Below are 18391 nucleotides of genomic sequence, written 5' to 3' on the forward strand. Positions count from 1 at the left end.
AACACTATCACATTAATATAATCACTGGTCGGATGCTATAGCGATTATATAGTACTGATTTTTTTGTGGGAAATAATGTCTGCTAAGTCCTCTAGTAGTTATATAATGTGGGGCAAAAGTCTCGCTACCATTTTGATTGCGCGCCATATTGATTATGTGACGTTTAGCTCAGTTTAGTTTTAACCATTATATTGCGTATATGTCCAAATTTTATTATGGATAAATATACGTCACAAGAATGAACAGAAATAGTGAAAATATTTTTGGAAATAATTTAATCGTTTCATTATTGCGTCTCAGCGGACATTGCATCAATGGTAGCGGGACTTTTGCCCTACGCTATACATAATTAAGTAACTTGAGAAAAAAAAACAAGAACTGCCACTGTATTTGTAGCTTTCTTTTGAATTTTACTGTATTAAATTTGTTTGTCCATAATTTATTTTCTCTATCGAAAATGTTAATAATTTTTTTAAACAATTACTCATTTAGTATGTTAGTATGAGTCAATTCGCATTTCTCGACTAAGACACAATTCCAAACAGCCGTAGATATCATAAATTGTGTTTAGATGCAAAATATTTTGAAGAAGACTATACTTATAAAATACTATAAAAATGTGTATGTAATATGTCAGTTTAAATTAAGTCAGTCAGAAATTAAATTAAAATAAAATTTTCTTTTACCAGCGACTTGTTAACTCATCCATATACTCTAATTTTATTCTAGTTTTCAATTGAAAATGACAGATGGCAGCTGAAATCATTTAGTGTTCTCCAAATCTAAAAACTCGACTAACTGTCCACTGTCCCCGTATGATTTATACATTTGAACGGCCTGGTATAAATGGTGGTCCAATGTAATCTCTGCTAAGTCCAAATTAATATTTCTTTCTAAGCGGATTTACGTTTTGACCCTTTCATAGTGTAATCCACCATGGGATCTGGGCCGGAATTATTTAAAATATGATCGTTATGTACACAAAAATAGATTAAACCTGTTTTGACTCGACAAAAACGTTCCAGCTAATAAAGCGGTTTGGATTCTGCCAATTTGTACGTAATCCAGTCTGAATGCGGCCAGAGAAATACCCGGTGTTCTGAATAAGAAAAGGATTCGCGTTTGAGCTTTTTTTGTTACCATTGTTGTTGGTATTTAGGTATAGTTATTTTTGTTTTTGTTTTCATTTCGACGAAATCGATGTCTCTAGTTTTTGTTGAAAGAGCGAGAACTCATTTTGGTTCTTGAGATGTCTCGTTTAGACCACAATCCATCGGATTTGTAACCAAAAGTAATGTTCAATGAGCTTGGTAGGCTTCTTCCTGTGGGAGAGATTGCTAGAACCTATTTAAGACCCTTATAAAGTTAAGAAATATATGGGGTTAAAAACAAAAACTATTTTATTTTACTACTTATATTTTATTTACACTGCTGGTTCAATCTTACCCTAATATAACGAAGCCTTTATTTCTATCATCCGATACATCCATCTTACAGTGCCTCTGCCTCTAAAAGACTGTTGCCTCCTAAAGAAACGGCCAAACGACGTCTGGACAACCTATAGTTGTAATAAAATTATTAAATAGTATTGTATCTTTGCCGGCTATTTTGTCTTTGATGTTCTTCAAAATTGCATTGTTTTTACTAAAATTTCCATGATATAGCCCAAAGGGATAGTTTTGATGTCTCCAAATTTTAATTGTCTATGACTGAACAACTAAATTTGATGATCTTATACCCCAAAAATTCACTTCCCTACAAATATCAGTAAATTATGTGAACTCAGAGTTTCAGTTCGTCTTTGGTGGCCTCCCATCCTGAACTATGATAATTGTGGTCGACTGATTTTTCTAAAGAATATATATTTCCTATTACAAATAGTTCATGGCTAGAAGGCTTCACCTTCAATTGTAACACTTTATTTCATTGAACTGTAATGCTCCAAGTAACTTCGAAACAACGCCATTTGAACGTAAACCAGTGTTGGAGCCTCATTATAAATGCATTTTGAAATGTTTTATAAGAGAACTAGCGACCCGCCCCGGCTTCGCACGGGTGCAATGCTGATACTAAATTAAATACACTACAGAAAAAATATGAACGTTGTATATAAAAACATAGCGGCCCGCTCCGACTTTGCACGGGCATAAAATATATATGCCTATGTCACTCAATGAAAACATGATTAAAATCGATCCAGTATTTTTGGTTCATTCATTACTGCCCTTGGCCTGCACGCATTAAATTTGGAGTAAAACAATTCCTCTTCCCCTATACTTACTATGAAGATTTCCTGCTATCTTTGGAATATCTAAATTCATACAATTTTTATTACATTACACATTTTTAAACGCAAATTTTAAATTTGCAATATCTCCGAAAATATTTGTTTAATTTACATGCTGTAAGGAACCATATTGATCTATATTAATTGCACACTGTATTTAAGGTACTTAATTCGATAAGGATTAATGCCGTATTGCTTAAAATAGCTTCGTAAATAAGCCATTTTCTCACGTAAAAAGTAAACAATAAAAATGGTTAATGTGGGTTATCCCACACAGCCTTTTGTCATGCACCTGCTTTGGTTTCGTAGATTGTTGGTTCTTCTTCTTTGTTGGTAAGTTTGTAAGGTTCTTCTTTTTTTAACCTGAAACATCCTAGCTGATGATGATACTTGATCACAGGCCACGTTCAAGAATATAGTTTTTTCCCTCGTAGGTTTTTTCAGTGACGTCTGAGATTCTATGTACTTGGTCAAATATTGATTGCGTTTTCCAAAAACCCAAACTGATATGCAGGTATTAGATTTTCTCTATCTACGATTGGTTTTATCGTTTTCAAATGTTTTAACAGGAATGTTGCATCAATCGAGTTGGTTATTTTAATAATTGCCTTTCTCGGTAGATATTTCAATACCTGTCTGGTTACTAAGCCTTGTGCTTTTTTGAATTGATGCAACTTTTTATGATTTTTGGAGACTTCAATTTTCGGGGGTAAACTTGTTCTTTTGGCTTGAGTTTAAGTTTAAATGAAACATTTTTGCACTTGATGCGTAAATTGTGTTCAAAATCGGTTTTATTTAGTTTAAGGATTTGTTCTAAATTGTAGGCGATTACTGGTCCAGGTCTCTTGTAGATGGATTGTCTATATTTGATCGCTTTAGATTTTTGTTGTTCTTCCAGAGCGTCATTAGTGTGTTTCCTTCTCTTCAAACTGTCTATATTTTTAACCTATTTTTATCTTCAGATGTTGTGTTTCTGTCTCGGTTTAGACGATTTTTTAGGTACCATTTGTTTAATTTCTTTGGGATAATTGATTCTTTTAGTATTCTCCTTATATCAGGCAACTTTCTGAATGTCCACAACAGGCTCTTCTGCTTGCAAGTGTAATTATTCAGTAGTTTTGAGTGATATATTCAACGGAATGTGCAGTTGAGACACATAACGCAATTAAAGTAAATATATAAAATTGTCATAAATTAGTTTTTCGAAGTTAGTCGTCACGCCCGTTCTTAACTTAAATTAACTCGCGCTAATTGTTTCGGGTTCTAGCAGCAGCCAGAACCAGAACTGTTCCCGAAATTATGACACTTTCTCGCGCAGGTTTATCGCAAATTTGTACAATTAATTACAAGCCGGATCCTATAGCGCCTCCAGCAGCCTATTGTAAACACAGAAACCTTTGTCTGCGTAATACAGTTAAATGTGTCAATGAATTAGTAGCACCTCGATAGTGGAGACAATTAATTATTTCCTTAATTTACCGAATGATATATGGAATCACCGGAGAATTAGCTGCTTTGGTGTCACATTGTAGGAAAGTTATTCTCCGATATAGTCTGTCGAATTGAAATTTCGGTTTGAATATTTACCGCCCGCGGTGATTTATAATTACCGAAGACACGCGCGGATTCGTTTTGAACAACTTATGGATAAAATGGACGAGGCGATCCGAACCGATAGACTTTTGTTTGATTTATGGCGGGTGTAACGTTCGATTTCGGTCAGTAACTCACAAAATCCAGTCATAAAATTGTTATTAGAGAACTGATGGTATCGGGAGCTTCACGTACTTTAATCAGCGTTATCTATTGGTGAAAATGCGAAGTAACTATATAAATAACTGTTAAGTTTGATAGTTTTGAGGTTTCTCCAAATAAAACAACAGTTTTTCATTTGGAACTGAGTTCTATAGGCTTTATTTATTCATGAAAATTAAATCGTTAAGAGACCCGTTAGTACTAGGTACTTAACCTACAGAGAAAAAACGAACATTTGTGAAAAGAGGCGATTTCTATCTCAATATAACAGGTGAATTGAAATGCGCATGGAATAATTGTTATTAACTACCTTGAAAAAGGAAGTACCATCAACAGCGACTATTACATAGCATTATAGGACGTTTGAAGGACGAAATCGCCGAAAAACGGTCGCATTTGAAGGAAAAGAAAGTGCTGCTTCACCAAGACAATGCACCGTATCACAAGTCAGTGAAAACGATGGCAAAAATCCATGAATTGGGCTTGAAACTTGCTTCCTCATCCACCGTATTCTCCAGATATGGCCCCCAGCGACTATTTCCTTTATTCTCAGATCTCAAAAGAAAGCTTGCTGGGACGAAATTTTTGTAGAATTAAGAGGTGACCGCCGGCCTGTTGTGAAGCAAGGGACAAATCGTACTACAAAAATGGTATCGAAAAGTTGAGGGGTCACTATAATCAGTGTCTCATAATTTTGGCAAAAAATGTGTTTTACTATGGTAAACCCGGGACTTTTCAATTGACCTCTTAGTTTCCTTTTAGCTCGATATGTTTGATTCCGCGATGCTCCAACTTTAGCCTTTCTGAAAAATAGGTGTTCTTGACTTGGTCTCCGTGGCGGCGATGACATATTTCTGCTTGGCAAGTAACTTTTTCAAGCTAGAAATCAAAAAGGAGTCATACGAGTTCAATTTTGGGGAACAAGGTGCATCGGACAGCAGTTCGTGAGCCAATTCGAGCAAATTCGTCGTGGCGAGTGCCGAGGTGTGAGCCGGTGCGTTGTCATGATGGAAGAGCACTTCTTCTTCTCCAAATGATGCCGTTTTTTCTCGTAGTTCGGTGTCGAATCGGTCCAATAATTCAGCACAGTACATGCCTGTGATCGTTTTGTCCTCCTTTAGGTAGTTGATTTAGATCACAGCTTGTGAATCTCAGTAAACGGTGTCCAACACCTTTCCGGTCGATAGGACAATCTTCGTCGACGGTCACGAAACGGCGCAGAAACTCGGACTGCGCTTGAACAGAGTCAAACACTGCTCTGAAGTGGTCTCACGGTCGCGGAGTGTTTTGAGACGCCTATTGTCGCAGCTATCTCGTGCATCTTCAATTGGCGGTCTGCCAGTATGAGCTCATTGATTTTTGTCATGTTAACCTCTGTAGTGTCCTTTTTAGATATACCCCAATTGCCGGTTTTAGTTTAGACTATTTAAAAGTGTTTTTCTTGTCAATGACATAGAAAGCTCGACAATAAATTATAAAGGTCTGAAACAAAAAAGCTGTTTTGGTATTTCCAACTGATTTTTACATATTTTAGTGTGTTGGAAACGAAAATAATTTGGAAAAAATTCCAGCATATCAGGATTTAGCGTGGCAGTAGATTTAGTTGTCCAGATTCCAAGTTCTGACGAAGTTGATGCCGTACGTGATGAATGAACCTGATGACGTGTCCAATTTTGAATTGAACTACAGTAGAAGTCCGCGAAGGGCGAGCTAAATAATTTGGATAGAAGATATTTGAATTTTCCCGGAGATACTGCTGAGTTTTCTGGCTCAAGGTTCATAATCCGGAACTTCCTTCTACTAAGAGTGTCTTCTTCGTGGTTTAAATCTCGCGAGAAAGGCTTTATTCAAATGACGTCCAAGAGGTTTATTGCACTAATATTGAAGATTTCACAAATTCATTTAAGAACCAATACGATACATCACAATGGCGTCTCTTTATAGATTCATTACCCATTATTCATTACTTACATATTCTTCATAGATTCATATCTACCAGAATTTCGAAGTGGTTCTTCACAAATTGAAATATAAAGACCATGGTTATTAATAATGCGTTTACCAAATTCACTTCTTTTTTGTGTCTATGGGATAGCAGGAACCGAACAAACCATTGGACGAAAAAGAGCAGCTTAAAGTTGGTGAAGACACATACACTTCCTTGCTAGTGATGATGAAATAACTTGTAAAATGACTTCCCAAAAATGGAAATCGATTCAAATGTAGCGTTTGAAAACTGCCGGGCTTGTCTGAATCAAAGGTGAATGAAGATAATTTTGTCGGACCAGACGAGAGACGCCTTATTGGTGGATTGCTATCAAGGAGGTCACAGAGAAACTTTTAAGAAGACGTATAACAAATCCTTTAAAATAATTTCAAGCTAGATCTTGCCTAATGATTATAAAAGAACATCTTTGTCATTCCCAAATCAACAACTCTCCAGAAAATTTGAAAGACGTAATGGAAGAGCAAGGTGAACGATTTCACCAGAACATTAAAAGAGATGAAGATGTTGGACGTTTCACAGTGACCTTTAAAATTCTTCCCAGCAGCACAAATGTACAAAGAGGAACCTCAATGGGAAAAAGAAAAGGTTTAGTGGGTGCCAGTGAATATATATAGTGAATATATATAGACAAAGATAATAATTTCGAGCTATTAAGCTGTACTTTCCACTACTTACTCCATTTTTCGATCTTGTTGATTGCCACTTATACTTTTACAATGGCTTTTACTATATGCTTTCACACGACATGATTTTCTCTGACCCAATATCATACCATAGATTTTTTTTAGGGCCATTTATTGTCCTGTGATCATTTTAACTTATAGGTAACGTGGCCATATTAATATTGATAAATGGGAATAAAATAATTTCATTACGACGTATAAATAACGAATATTAAATAAAAGTAAAACGAATTTACTACTTTGGGATAATTTACGATTCGAACTTATTTTGAAATACCCGAAAATGAAAAACTGTTACTGCTAAACTGCAGCAGTAACAAAGATTTATACCCTCAATTAAATATTTAACCAGTGAATGAATTATATTTCGGCAATATAGATATTTATCAATTATAAATCGTACTAAATCCGATAATAAATTATTGTTTTCATTAAACAGTCGAATTATTACGACATAAATTTTACAGTTCAGTCATTTTTACGGCTGCAATCGTCGGTAAGACTTTAAATTTCAACTCTGTCGGGTCGTTTTTCATTCTCTATCTTCAAATCGTAACTCCAAGTAGATCTGCTTATACTGGGTTTGTTGAATGGACTCGGGAAAATGAAAAAACGCCTTGTTTCTTCATCGTTTTTCACCAATGAATATACTGAGCTTTAAAATAATTCGTACTTTAATTAATTGACTTTAGAAATAGCTTTTTTCAATCAAATTTCGAATAGATGTGTTAACTTGATCGAAAATGATATTTTTCCTTCTAAATCCGATCTTTTTCACACATTTTTACATCCGGATTCTTCAGGTATTGCATTTAGTAATAATAAACAGTTCTTGCAGAATCAAAATTCCCTTTGTATTACAAAACTAACTATTTTTAGAGATCTTAAAGAGGTAATTTTGATATCAGTGGCAAAGAACGGTCAAAAAGGTCGGTAGATAATGAATTATAAGTCTTATTCTTATTCTCACAAACTTGTTTGGTTTTTCGTTTTGTTTTTTGTTGTTTTAAGGTCCTCGGCATGTCCAAATTAGACTTAACGTAACCACTAAGTCTTAGTTATGTCGTTCTGAACACTGATCTATCGAAATTATTTGAATTTTCAAGTTTACTATTGAGTAAAATATGGTTTTCCTCCAATTTATAGAACAATTTAGTAGCTTTAACAATTATTGTTACTACAACAGCTACTGCCATTCCACATAAGATAAATAACATGAGCTTTTGGGAATCTCTAGAGGTGTTGTAATTATCTTTTTTTTTCAATTCTTCTTGTGAGCTCCCATGATGTTTTATTTGATCTGATTCGGTATCTAAATTCATACCTTAGACCTTCTTGACTTCAACAGCAACATTTTAACCAGCTATATTTTTCTATGACTTAAATAGAAGATGTAAAATTTGTTGCAGATGCCATTTCCATGATATTTTCGGGTGCTGCCAGAGAAATTTTATTGTTTACACATATTATGTATGATATTTAATAAAAAGTAAAACTTGCTCACCTAGCGATACTGATATATGGCAAAAATGAATTGACAAATGTCATGCCAATGTATTAAAACCTGTCAATAGTGACACAGCCTTATATAACAATGGCCTCAATTTAAAAGCCGTGTTAAAACCGTGTATATAATATATCAGTTCACAGAAATCACCTAAAATAAAGATTTAACCGTTTAAGCTATAAAATGCTCTTACTTTTTTTAAACTATCAGTCCCATTGTCTTTTTTGAAAAATTCTTTCATTAGACCCGATAAAGCTCATTCAAATAAATCGATTTACTTGTCAAGTTATCTAAAATGTAAAAATAAAATTAAATGTACAACAAATATATTCAAAGAAAAATATGTCTGGTACAGAGCTGTTCGGGGGGTTTAAATCTAATAATATCATAGAATTACATAAACATAACAGTATTCAAAATGTTTACGACATCTTATCAAATTTAAATAAGTTATAAAACTTCATAGATTATCAAAGGATGTTTTCAAACAAAATGGCGAATGCGCCATGATACATAATTACGCCATTTGTACCATATATATATATATATATATATATATATATATATATATATATATATATATATATATATATATATATATGTGTGTGTGTGTGTGTGTGTGTGTGTGTGTGTGTGTGTGTGTGTGTGTGTGTGTGTGTGTGTGTGTGTGTGTGTGTGTGTGTGTGTGTGTATTAGTTTTATATTAACTTGATATTTTTATTCGGAACTGTAGTTCCTGTTAAATATCTTAATGTTTTAGATAAGATAATGAAGTACTATATTTTTAGTATATTGCTAATTTTTATTATGCTGCGATATCATATGAAAATAATCAATTGCGATAACATTCTAGAGATAAAGAATGTTTGCGATAGAAAACATATAATCTTTAAAAGTGTTAATTGTGTTTTACCTAAATTTATAGATTATTATCATATTACGATGAATTGGTTTGTTGAGAATTTATTAGAATTAACATGACTAGTTGTTTTGTAAACGTATTGTTATTATACTGAATTAGTAGTAACGATTGTTCCTGTTAGCCTCTGGAAACAGTTGGTTCACCCGCCGCTAAGCTGTCTGAAAGTTTTTGGAGAGCCTCAGCTGAGTTTTCGACCAATAAGTCTTGAAATTCATTGTCTTAGAGTTTTTGATTCTCCAGTTCGATCATTATCATTGACACCAAAATTACCACTTTTATATAGTTGAAACCGGATGGGCAGCATTACTATAAGTTTATAGAAGTTTGATGGGCTTCGGCAACAGATTTTCTCAAATTAGATAACAAAAGTAATGAGTATACACTGAAGAACTCAAAAATTCTACATGGAGAACTGTTCATTTATGTAGAAAAATGTCAAAGCCATCGATTTTAACAATTAGGTTAGGTTGATTAACAGTTATTTATAATTTTACTTAGCTAAGAATGGAGAGATATTGCTGATCAAAATATATGCAAGTACTTGCGTATTGCAGTTATTTTGGTAGTATAGTTACTAGTGATACTGGATGATAATAAAATATACATTTTTAGTTTTAAGATAACTGTAAATGAGTGCTTTATAAATTAATTTTTAAGGAGTTACAACAAACATAAATTACCAAATTGTTGTTGAAACTTCACTGACAGGCTCTGCTTTTCACTGTGTATCATATCCTCGAAGTATCAAAAAAACTTATTTCAGTACGTTGAAAATATCCGAATTTGTATCGAGTAAATCGCATTTTCAGGAAGTTTTATTCTTTGTAGAAAGCTTGAATACAGTGTAAATTTTATGGCAACCCTGCTCTATCGATTTCAACATGTGAATACTGCCTAACGTTTTAGACGTGGTGATTTTGACCCCGAAGATAAAAAACGTTCTGAACAGCCAAGGAAATTTAAGGATTTGAAGGCAGTGCTCGATGAAACGATCAATAGTTATCGACTACAATTGAAGAATTTGAACCGATCACGGAATACAAGCAAAAACACAACAGTGTTATTCTTCGGCATAACAACACTCGACCACCTGTTGCAAAATCGACGAGAACATACTTACCCACCGTATACTCCAGACTTTGCTCCCTGTGATTAGTACTTGTTCCCACATATGAGTCGTAGGTTATACAATTAGCGCTTCACTCTTTATGAAGATACCTAAGAATGGGTTCGTGAATAACCTTAAAAGATATATCGTTCTTGGGAGATGGAATCCCTAAATTATCTGAAATATTACTATACTTTGGCTAAAATAGACTGTACAGGCACCGATATTAAAAAAAATCGTTTAAAGCTAATTTATAGTCCTATAGAATATTCAAAATATATCAAAATCTGCACTTACTCTGATGGTATAGTGGTTACTGCTCCCGTGGTGTATTCAAATTTAAATCAAATATACCTGAAAGTCAATGGATTAAAGCGTCGATGCAATATCAATGATAAAAATTAAAACAATCGTTATAAAACGAATCTCGTGGCGTGCGAACGACAAAAAAAGGCTAAACAAAAAACAAAACCGCATGTGTCACGGTGGTACTATGGCCGAAACCGAAATTCTCGACAATTACGCGACACGCTACCGACGATGGACTCGGTTTGAGCCGCTGTAAAATCGTAATCGACACGGTAGTTGCTACTCAACGCAACGAAAACTAGGTGAAACAGTTGCATAAAAATCCCGTCGACCAAAAAGAAGACGAGGAAAAAACCCGGGACGGTTGGCTATTGCAACGCAAGATCGACGGTGCAGAGATTGTGAACAGTGTTAGGAAATTGTCTCGATATAAATACGGGGCCGGCGGGCTTCGAACGGCAGACAAGCGACGGTTTCAGCGAGATCCAGTCGAAGATGAAGGTGTTCCTCCTCGGTTTGGGGGTGATCCTCGTGACCGCCCCGGTCTGGGCGAAAGATGACGAAGAGATACGGCTAGCCTCTGATATGGAGGTGGCCCCGTCGTCCTACTTCCAGTACGGACACGACGGCGACTTTGGAATCTTCGGTCATTTCGGTAGTGACGGTTTCGAAGGTGGTCATGGAGGCGGCGATGGTGGTCACGGAGGAGGTGGCGGCGGTGGCGGTCATGGAGGAGGTGGAGGAGGTCACGGTGGAGGTGGCGGCGGTCACGGAGGTGGTGGCGGAGGTCACGGAGGCGGCGGCGGCGGTGGTCACGGAGGTGGCGCTGGCGGTGGAGGCCATGGAGGAGGTGGCGGAGGCGGTGGAGGTGGTGGAGGCGGCGGTGGTCACGCCAGCTCTCACGAAGAAGGCGGCGGACACAAACACCAAGAGCACCATCACGCCAGTCACGGACATAAAGGCGACAAGGGCTACAAGCACGACCATCATCATGACAAAGGTCACCACGGTAAACACGGCAAAGATTACCACGCTGCCCATCATGGAGAGAAGGGCGGTCATCATCATTCTCACCATGACGCTGGCGGTCATTACGGTGAACACCACGAGCACGGTCACGAGCACAAAGGAGGTAAATTCGGCGAGGAGAAGGGACACAAGAAGGGCCAGAAGACACACGGACACCACCTCAAGAAGCACAAGGACGAGTATCACAAACATCACAAGTTCTACGATGCGGCCCACAAAGACGGTCACCACAGCAAATACGGACACCATCACGGTCATCACGGATCACATGCCGGCGACCACAAGAAGGGAGGTTCCCACAAGAGCGGATACCATCACGATAACTTCGGTAAATCCGGCCACGGAGACAAGGGACACCATGACGCTCACCACAAAGGCTTCAAGGCTCACGGCGGACACGAAGAACATCACAAACATCACTCAGACTACGGAAAGAAGGGTGGTCACCATGATGGTAAAGAATGGGGATTCGCCCACAAACACTAAGAACTGGTTATTGAGTAAAATTGTTAATTGTTTTGTTATGTCTGTTTTTGTTGTGTTTGATTCCATAATAAAAAAAGTTAAAAAATAGTCAACAGATATATTTGCTACAAAAAATCTAAATTAGCAACACACACACAGTAATAAAAATAACCTTTATCACCTCTTTGTTGCCATAGATCGTCAAAAATGGGTAAAGTTTATTTTAACACTTCAAAGATCGGATCACTATCATTGTCATAATATATATAAATTGTGGTCCATGCTTATATAACCTTCGTGCATTTTGATTAATAACCCAGCAAGGCCTTTTTGAAATTTGATTAACTGTGTGGTACAAAGTAGTCGCGAATTATGAAAACAACAGTCAATCGCAAACATCCATATTTAAGATGGATTCAAATCCATGGTATTCTTGATAGTTGGATGTTTACTGTTTTCCCCATCCTTAATATTGAGTTGCATGTAATATCTGGAATAAAGATAAAACTCTCCCAATATATGTATCTTGGTGCGAAAGAAACGAAAATCCATGTTAAATCGCTCTAGAATCTGTAGTTTTAAAGATATGTCATATAAACAGAAATTCAATAATTTTTTCAAATTATACTTTTGATTACATAACTTAAAACCTAAAAGTTATATGAAAATTATTATACTACCATTCAAATCAGTATAAAATTCTTTATAATCTCTGTCATTTTTATTAACCAGCATTCATTTGAACGGAAATGACAGCAAAACATTTTAAAATGCCAAAAAATCTCAAATTTTCACGACTATATACATGGAAAAAGTACCAAAACTGTTTACCTCACGTATAAAGATAAAACTCTCAGAATATATGTATTTTGGTGCGAAAGAAACGAAAATCCATGTTAAATCGCTCTAGAATCTGTAGTTTTAAACATATGTCATATAAACAGAAATTCAATAATTTTTTCAAAATATACTTTTGATTACATAACTTAAAACCTAAAAGTTATATGAAAATTATTATACTACCATTAAAATCAGCATAAAATTCCTTATAATCCCTGTCATTTTTATTAACCAACATTCATTTGAACGGAAATGACAGCAAAAAATTTTAAAATGCCAAAAAATCCCAAATTTTCACGACTATATACATGGAAAAAGTACCAAAAATGTTTACCTCACGTATAAAGATAAAACTCTTAGAATATATATATTTTGGTGCGAAAGAAACGAAAATCCATGTTAAATCGCTCTAGAATCTGTAGTTTTAAAGATATGTCATATAAACAGAAATTCAATAATTTTTTCAAATTATACTTTAGATTACATAACTTAAAACCTAAAAGTTATATGTAAATTATTATACTACCATTCAAATCAGCATAAAATTCTTTATAATCCCTGTCGGTTTTATTAACCAACATTCATTTGAAGGAAAATGACAGCAAAACATTTTAAAATGCCAAAAAATCTCAAATTTTCACGACTATATACATGGAAAAAGTACCAAAAATATTTACCTCACGTATAAAGCTAAAACTTTCAGAATATATGTATTTAGGTGCGAAATAAACGAAAATACATGTTAAATCGCTCTAGAATCTGTAGTTTTAAGATTTGTCATATAAACAGAAATTAAAACCTAAAAGTTACATGAAAATTCAGAATGTATAAATTTTACTGCAAAATAAAAGAAAATCCATGTAAATCGCTGTAGGATTTATATTTTTTAAGGTAGGGTAGTAGGTACTAGTAGCAGAAATCCATTGATGAAAAACACCGTTCATACGGTTGATAACTAACTCTGAATAAGAATACTAGATTTAGCTTAGAATTTGTTAGAAAACTATATAATTTTCATTAACCTGCTATTTTGAAGAGAAAATGACAGCAAATATTTTAACAATATTGTGTTGATTATCTTGTATAAGATTATACAACTTTATCTTTCACAAAATTACAAGCATCCGTGGTCATTCTAGGTGAGCATTCTAACCATTCGCCAACGCTACCAGCTGAGTAATATTAAACCATATGCAAATATTCAACGTTTAAAAACGTATAAAACGTTTGTTTATATAGCACGCATATCGGGCGTCATAGCGATATAGCAATGTAGTGCTTATTTTTAAAGCAATCTGACGCAATGTTGTGTAATATTACGTATAATACAGTACAAAACAAACCTCTTCTAAAATAATAACGTTAAAGTATCAGTTGTGGTGCTATTTTCAGAGTATAATCGGTATAAAGATAATAGGTTTGATGACTCATGCGGATTAGTATGTTTGCCATGCTGCCATGTCTACGTATTTACGTATTTATAGATATTTATCTTTTTACTTTATTTAATGACCATATCAAAACTGGTTTCCTATTCATCAACAATAAATATGTATATATGTATACATTTCCGAGAATTTTTGTTTAAATATAACTCTGATATCATCGTTTATCGACTTTCCCAATATGTAGCAACGATAACATGACAACAATGCATCGCAATAAAACGTAGCAACATTTTCTACGCCACAGCAGTAGTGTGCTAAGTGTGCCGGGTATCAGATCCAGTCGTCATGTTCCCCGAAGAGCTTCTTGAACGTATTTTTGAGTGTGGCGGACCCAGGAGACATCGCTGGTCCGGATTTCGTCATGGACGCCGTGGTTTTGGAGGACATCACATGTGGCATCAGCGAAAATGTCTATCCAGGGCTCCCGAGTTCTTTTCACCGTCTGAATGGGGATGTCCCTTCAGGAGACGTCATGGTGGTTTTGATGCATATCGTCCAGTAGGTGGTTGGAGAGGTAGACGAGCTGCTTCCGAGCAACCTCGTAGGTCACTGTCTCCACACCCACGTAGAGGTCATGGTCCGAAAGGTCACGGCTTCGAACACGGACCAAGAGGTCCCAGACGACATAGTTTAGAGCGACGTCGTCTGAATCCACAGGGAGGAGATAATCAGAATTGTACCATTTTCCTGGATATCGGGATAAGAACCGACAGAAACGACAGAGTTAGCATCAATGCCGGGGAACGGCGTGACAATGAAGAACAGGCAAGACCGACTGTTGTTAATCTAGAAGATAATGAGTAAATTATTGTGCTCCCATATATATCGTAGGTTTTAAGTACTTGTATAATTGTTTATTTCTTATTTTGTACGGAATTATTAATAGAGATTAAATAGACATAGTATTAAAACAAATTTTGGTATTTCTATTTATTTTCCCCATATTTTTGGCACAATTAGGTAATAATTGTTCACGTAAATTGAAAATTGTTTTTATGTTTACGTAATATTAAATTATTCAAGCAACAAAGTTTGTGCTATTTTTCACGGATTAACATTTGTTGACATTCATTTTTCTTTGATAACAAGCTGCTAGATTCCAGTTTTTGTTCGTTACCTCGTTACATATATATAGGGTGAGTCCTTTTAATTGTTTGTGAGGTAATTTATTTGGTGTTTAGTGATCGAAATTGAACTGTAATCGCTTAACTTAATTATGTTTCCTTTGAAAATAATTAATAAATAAAATAATATGTTTTGAATGCGTTCTATTTAGTGAGTTAGCTAGGAACTCTTCCATGTCATAACAGGTCGATTGAAAAGTCCCCGGCCTACGATATTAAAACACATTTTTTTGACAAAACTAATTCTTTTTATTCAACATAAGTTTGAGATCTGAGGAAATAGTCGCTGGGGCCAGATCTGGAGAATATGGTGGATGAGGAAGCAAATCGAAGCCCAATTCATGGATTTTTGCCATCGTTTTCACTGACTTGTGACACGGTGCATTGTCTTGGTGAAGCAGCACTTTCTTTTTTTTCAAGTGCGGCCCTTTTTCGTCGATTTCGACCTTCAAATGGTCCTTCCTTTCTTAAGGTCGTCAATTAAAATTATTCCATGAGCATCCAAAAATACAGACGCCATAACCTTGCCGGCTGACTGTTGCGTTTTCCCACGCTTTGAGCGGGTTTATCGTGTGCAGTCTACTAGAATGACTGTCGATTAGACTTCGGAGTGAAATGATGGAGCCATGTTTCATCCACTGTCACATATCGACACACAAATTTGGGTTTATTACGCTTGATCCTCTTCAAACACTGCTCTAAATCATCAATTCGTCGTTGTTTTTGGACAAACACCTTTAAAATGTTAATAATTACTAAAGTACGTGGTTGTATCTATAATAAAATGTAATAGATCAAGAAGTCCTCAATATATTTTTAACCTAAAATACACATTGAAAGACAATCAATATATTTTTATTTGCCTGTGTTCTTAAATACATATACGTTGGTTTTCCTTTATTTGTTGCATTATACTGTAATATTTCGAGAATGTTTCTGATTTTTTGAATACCTTCTTGTTATTACTAAACATTTCTTATTATTACATTATATTTGTTTTATGTTATATATATTTTTGGTTGGTTTTACGAAACGTATGATAAAAACGTTTACGAAGCTTATTACAGTACTTAAAACATTTTTTCTCTGTTGCTTATATTGAAATCCTTGGTGTTTACACTTTTAATTAATTTGGGCAAATATAAAGGGGACGAGAAAATTCTCCTTTTATAAAGAGAGAGGATAGGTAAATTGTTTTCAGTTATTTATTCTTTTTCTTTCACAGTTGAAGGTATAATTTTAAAAAATTATATGAAAGTTTTACATATACATATAAATTTATTTTTGTGTGGCCAATATTTGTGGAAATGAAATATAAACAACCTGTAAAATGCATAGGAAATTAACTAGATTTGTTTGTTTTTTTTATAAATTTTATTTTATGTAACGTATACAATCATCAACAAATAACATTCTTAACAAAAACAAATGATGTTTTCGCTGACACACTATCAAAACAAATAGACTTATCAGCAAATTGAATGTGAATAACTTATGAAGCATATTTAACTCTTTGGTATCTAAACAGACAGTTGTTTTAGGCCTTTTTCCCGTGACTGTAGCCGTATTCCTTTCCGCCTGAATGGCCTCCCTTCTTCCCAAAGTCTGAGTGATGGGAGTGGTGGCTTTCGTGTCCTCCATGAGATTTGTGGCCTTTGTGATGTTCGTCATGATGTCCTTTCTCGGATTGTCCTTTCTTGCCGTGGTGGTCGCTGTGGTAGCCGCTCTTGTGGGATCCTCCCTTCTTGTGGTGTCCTTCTTTGCCTCCGTGATGGCCGTGATGTTCTCCATGTTTGCTGTGATGACCACCCTTGTGATAGTCGTCGTAGAATTTATGGTCCTTGTGATACTCGTCTTTGTGGGACTTGTGATGATACCCGGTGGTTTTCTGTCCTTTCTTGTGACCTTTCTTCTCACCGAACTTTCCGGCCTTGTGATGTTTACCGCTCTCGTGATGAGCGCTGTGATGGTCCCCTTCGTCGTGGTGTTCCTTGTGGTGTCCGCCTTTCTCTCCATGATGCTGGGCCTCGTGATGTTTACCGTGCTTGCCGTGATGGCCTTTGTCGTGATGATGATCAGACTTGTATCCTTTGTCTCCTTTCTCGCCGTGTTCGGAATGGTGGTGAGCCTCGTGCTTTTTGCCGCCTCCTTCTTCGTGATGGCTGGAGTGGGAACCTCCTCCACCGCCGCCACCACCGCCGCCGCCGCCTCCTCCGTGTCCACCGCCACCGCCGCCATGTCCTCCTCCGCCTCCATGTCCTCCTCCGCCTCCACCACCTCCATGTCCCGAAGCGGCGACCGTCAGATCGACGGGTTCCGAAGCGGCGAGCTCTGCGGGACCGGGAACGGCGATGGCGGCCAAGCCCTCGTCCTCCTCCTTGATCACCCTGGCGCTGCCCAGCACGAACAAGGCGCAAACGCCTATACTGACTGCGAACACCCTCATCATGGAGCTTCACAAAACGAACTGCCGATTGCTGGTCAAGAAATTACTATTTATACGGAGCGGCAAGAAGTGTCTCGGCAATTTTCCGGTAGATGACGAATCGATTCCGTTTTTTCCCCATCGGTCGAGTACTATGCAGTTTTTCGGCACAATATCTTTGTACAGCCGCGCCGGGCACTCTTGATTTCGTCCTTACATAATCCCCGCTTTCTCGATTTATTGTATTAGACTCAGGTTTCAGGTTGATTGAACCCTATCAATCCACGCAAAGTAGGTTAGTTACTCTATGGGTAACGGATCGGTCGTTGTTCAAGTTACAGAATCGGTTTGTGAAATAAATAAATGGGTTTTTGAAGTTTAAGTGATACGAAACCATTGACCAGAAACTTATCGCTGACGTAATATTCGTTTTTTTTGGTTGTTTAGTGTAGTAAGCGTGAATTCGGCTTGTGACAGATCG

General features: G+C 36.2%; 3 protein-coding genes across 4 annotated transcripts in view; 2 read left to right on the forward strand and 1 right to left on the reverse strand.

Moving 5' to 3' along the window:
- The window catches only part of beat-IIIc (beaten path IIIc), a 446098-nt gene that overhangs the window by 77751 nt on the left and 349956 nt on the right, over positions 1–18391 (forward strand). The gene's annotated exons all lie outside the window — the stretch shown is intronic.
- LOC143204683 (uncharacterized) lies at positions 10687–12181 on the forward strand. The gene has a single exon (XM_076417397.1). It carries the CDS (start codon positions 11075–11077, stop codon positions 12092–12094), a length of 1020 nt encoding a protein of 339 aa, XP_076273512.1. The 5' UTR covers positions 10687–11074; the 3' UTR covers positions 12095–12181.
- Positions 16882–18016, reverse strand: LOC143205339 (uncharacterized). Its single transcript, XM_076418582.1, has one exon. It carries the CDS (start codon positions 17932–17934, stop codon positions 17023–17025), a length of 912 nt encoding a protein of 303 aa, XP_076274697.1. The 5' UTR covers positions 17935–18016; the 3' UTR covers positions 16882–17022.

This window comes from Rhynchophorus ferrugineus, unplaced genomic scaffold, assembly GCF_030347505.1.
Source record: "Rhynchophorus ferrugineus isolate W39M unplaced genomic scaffold, kcgeb_rfMv2 rfM11, whole genome shotgun sequence".
Classification (NCBI taxonomy): domain Eukaryota; kingdom Metazoa; phylum Arthropoda; class Insecta; order Coleoptera; family Curculionidae; genus Rhynchophorus; species Rhynchophorus ferrugineus.